Source organism: Plasmodium reichenowi, chromosome 13 (genome assembly GCF_001601855.1).
Source record: "Plasmodium reichenowi strain SY57 chromosome 13, whole genome shotgun sequence".
Classification (NCBI taxonomy): Eukaryota; Apicomplexa; class Aconoidasida; order Haemosporida; family Plasmodiidae; genus Plasmodium; species Plasmodium reichenowi.
In genome coordinates, this window is record NC_033658.1 from 1512850 (window position 1) to 1517440 (window position 4591).

Here is a 4591-nt window from a genome sequence, read left to right on the forward strand (position 1 = left end):
TTTTTTATTTTTTTATTTTATTATTTCGTCTTTTTTTTTTTTTTTTTTTTATTTATAAAAAATATTTAAAATTTATAACGTATTTTAAAATTTAATTAAAGTAAAAAAAAAAAAAAAAAAAAAAAAAGAAATAAAGAAAGAAATAAAGGAATTATATAAAAAAATACAAAAATTAAATAAAAAGATGTAATAATAAATAAATAGCATTAAAAAAAAAAATAATAATAAATACACATACTTATTATATGTATAATTACATATGTATATTTATTTTATTTCCTTTTTAATTATTACTTTTTTATTGGTTCTTGGCTTACATACACTAGAATAAAAACAAAATAATAACATTTGCTTTCTTGAAACGGTTGTCCCTTTGATAATATATATATATATATATATACATATATACACATATGTGAAAAATTATTGTGATAATTCGTGTTATTATTTTTACCGTTTTACATTCTATATGTGGATGGTCTTTTTGATGCAAATTTCTTTCTATATTCCTTTTGTAAGGTTGGTAAATGCAATGCTGGAAATCTTAGTCTTCTTTTTAATAATTGTTTAATATGTGGTCTCCTGACTAAACTAGAACTTATTTCAGAGATTCTTATAATATTAATAGATGAGGCTCTTGCTCTGTGCCTACCAGCCATTTCAGAATATAATTGAGCTATAGCTCCTTCTTTCGTTGTATCTCTAAATTCTTTATACATATTATGAGTACCTGTTCTACTATCATATCTTAATAAAACACCATAGTTCTTTACACGTAAGGGAAACCTTTCTTTAATTTGTTCACATGCTAATAATTCTCCATTAGATTTTTTAAGTTTATTAATCTTTTTCATAAAATACCAAAAGCGAGATTTTGCATTAGTATCATTCTTAGCAAATATACACATGCGATAAACATTTGGGTTCTTATCCTTAGCTGTAGGAATAGCTCTTCCAACAATATGATATTGGTGTATCTAAAAAGGCACAAAGGGAAGGAAAAAAAAAATATATATATATATACATATATATATATATATATAAAATATATGTTCAAATTTTTCTTTTTTTTTTTGATATATTTAAACTTACATTTGTATTTAAAGATTTATCTATTTTTTTAACCATTTTTGTTTTTTTTTGTTTTTTTATAATATTATATATCAAGCTATGAGAAAAAAGAAAAATAAATAAATAAAATAATATATAAATTTATATATATTAATAACAAAAATGTAAGAAATTATATGTTGATAAATGTATTTTTAGGAAGAACATATAATAATAAAAATAATTCTTATAAGTGTTAAATATTTATTAATATTAAAAAAAATTAATTTTCTTTTCTTTTTTCTTACTTTTTAATTAAATGGTGATTTTTTCATATAAATTATATAAAAATAAAATACATATATATATATATATATATATAAATATATATATTAATATTGTTGAAAAAACAAATCAGAAAAAAAATATTTTATTTTAAAATATAAAATATATCATTAATTTTTCATTCTTATATCAAAAAAAAAAAAAAGAAATTTTATTATTTTTTATTTTTACATATAATAAAATATTGAGTATATATATATATATATATATATATCATATTAATATTATTATTATATATATATATTTATTGATATAATAATATAATCCTATTTTTTTTTTTTTTTTTTTATAAGAGAAAATAAAAGAAAGTATGGTAAAATATTTTTCTTCAAAAAGTTATATTTTATACATATATAAAAAAAGTTGAAGTTGATTTTTTTTAATTAATATATATAAATATAATATATATAATATATATATTATAATATATGTATATAATTCTTCTCCTTTGGTTTATTCTAAAAAATTGTTATAAAGAAATTTTTATATATGAAGAGGGAATATTTCGTATATATTTAATATATATAATAATATTTTAACGATATTGAATGAGAACCATATAATTAAACACATCATAATAATATAAGATTTGTTATAAATATATTATACCTTTTTCTTTTATATAAACAAATTTCTATAATTTTGTTTTTTTTTTTAATTTATAATATATATGTATTATTATACATATATAAATAACATATATATTATAATATATATTATTATAATATATATATATATATATATATAAAGCGTATGAAAACTTAGAAATAATAAAATAATATATTTATTATATAATAAATAATTAATGTATATATTATATTTTTATATGTAGTGTTTTAAGGGATTTCATATATACATATATATATATAATATAATATTTATTATATAAGTTGTATTATAAAAGGGGTGTTATATAGTAGCTTATGGTATATGAAATTAATTTTTACCCAAGGTATTTTTATTTGCTTTATTATTTATATACATTATATAATATTATATATGTATTAAATATATAAATAAAAAAAAAATGAAGGTATTATAAACTGTTCCTTTATATAATATACATACATAATACATATATATAATATATATATATATATAAATATAAGTATAAAACAAAAAAACTTAAAAATTATTATAATATATTTATTTATATATATATATATTAATTTACCTACTTTGTAGGCTTATACATAATAATAATATTATTAATATATATATATATAATAAAAAATTTACAACTTTATAGGTGAAAAAAAAAAATAACTTATAAAATAAGTAAAAAAGTATAAAAAAATATTATATATAAAGCTTTTGTAGTTTTATTATATGTTATAATATGTAATATATATATAATTTTATACATATAAAATATAATATATATTTATAATATAATAATATTATATATAAAATATATCCATCTTTGATTAAAAAAAAATTTTTTTTTTTTTTTTTTTTAATTTGTAACACAAAATGATATTTACATAATCCATTTTGAGGATTTTCATTTTTATATATATTTTTTTATTTTTAATATTTAAGAAGATAAAAAAAAAAAAAAAATATATATTTATTTTATGTTACAATTAAGTAGATAATTTTCGTTTCTTTTTAATTTTAATATAATATTAATATATATATATATATATATATAATATTGATATTAAATAATTAATTTTATTTTTATTTGTAATTTCATTTTAATATAAAGAAATACCATACGTTATTTTATTTTTTTTCATCTTTTATTTAACATTATAATTAGCTTTATAAAATATGGTAAGAATGAAAACAAATTGAATTGATGAATGAAATATTTAATGAATCCATATTTAATATATATTATAATAATATAAAAGAAGAATATTACATATATATATTAAGATATATTAGTTTTGTTTATATTATTTTTCATTTATAAGTATATATAAATATTTTATTGTATATATATATATATGTATATATATATATGACCAAATTAAGCTTATGTGAATAAATAATTGTAATCGAATATATTATGACGACATGTATGTATGTATATATATATATATATATATATTATGTTTTATTTTTTTTATTTTTTTTATTTTTTTTTTTGTAGGGTATCGCACTTAAAAATGTTGGTAGAATAAAAAAACATGGAAGGAAACACTTGGTTTCTAAAAACCCTTATCTAAGATTATTAGTAAAATTATACAATTTCTTAGCTAGAAGAACCAATGCTAATTTCAATAAAATAATAGCTAAAAGACTTATCATGCCCAAACGTTATAGACCCCCTTTATCTTTATCTAAATTACAATATCACATGGCCAATCACCCAAATGATATAGCCGTAGTAGTTGGATCAATAACAGGTAACATGAAAAAGAAATATATATATATATATACTTATTATATGAACATGAATTATGTATTATTTATATTACATAATATATTACATGATGAATAAGCTTCTACGAATCACGACGGTCTTCTGACATTATCAATGGAGATGGTAGAACGTTCTGATCTACACACATATAAATATATAATATGATTATATAAATGTTATGTAAATTGTGTATATTTGCTTTCTTTTGCCAAAATATATATATATATATATATATATATATACGTAAATATTTATTATATATTTATAATATATATATGCATATTATCATATCGTGAACATATTAATTTCTATTTTATTTTTTCTTAGATGATAAGAGGTTGTTTAGTTTGAAACAACTTAAAGTATGTGCTTTAAGATTTACCGAAACCGCAAGAAAAAGAATTGAAGATGCCGGTGGAGAATGCTTGACATTTGATCAATTAGCTTTGAAATATCCAACGGGAAAAAAATGTGTACTTTTAAGAGGACCAACCAAAGCAAGAACTGCTGAGAAACACTTTGGAAAAGCTCCAGGTAAACCTAAATCTAAAGCAAGACCTTATGTACGTTCAAAGGGAAGAAAATTTGAAAAAGCAAGAGGAAGAAGAAAGTCAAGAGCATATAAGAAATAATCTAATATCTTTTATATTCATATAAAAAAATATATAAATAAATATTTTCATTTTTCTGTGATGTATAAAAAAAAACAAAAAAAATTTTATAAATATATATACAATATAAAAATGTATATATTATATATATATATGTGTATATATGTGTATATATATGTATACCCTAGGTTGTATATATATTTATATGTAT

At 16.7% G+C, this 4591-nt stretch overlaps 2 protein-coding genes and 1 non-coding gene across 3 annotated transcripts; 2 read left to right on the forward strand and 1 right to left on the reverse strand.

Moving 5' to 3' along the window:
• Positions 1–458: 458 nt before the first annotated feature.
• Positions 459–1128, reverse strand: PRSY57_1340200 (60S ribosomal protein L18, putative; the record flags this gene model as incomplete). The annotated part of the gene is made up of 2 exons (XM_012909327.1): positions 459–977; positions 1093–1128. 2 exons carry the CDS (start codon positions 1126–1128, stop codon positions 459–461), a joined length of 555 nt encoding a protein of 184 aa, XP_012764781.1.
• Positions 1129–3171: 2043 nt separating this feature from the next.
• On the forward strand, positions 3172–4401 carry PRSY57_1340300 (60S ribosomal protein L18-2, putative; the record flags this gene model as incomplete). The annotated part of the gene is made up of 3 exons (XM_012909328.2): positions 3172–3174; positions 3497–3752; positions 4097–4401. 3 exons carry the CDS (start codon positions 3172–3174, stop codon positions 4399–4401), a joined length of 564 nt encoding a protein of 187 aa, XP_012764782.1.
• PRSY57_1340400 lies at positions 3831–3908 on the forward strand. Its single transcript, XR_002204086.1, has one exon. It is a non-coding gene; the product is annotated as a small nucleolar RNA snoR20 (small nucleolar RNA).
• Positions 4402–4591: the final 190 nt, after the last annotated feature.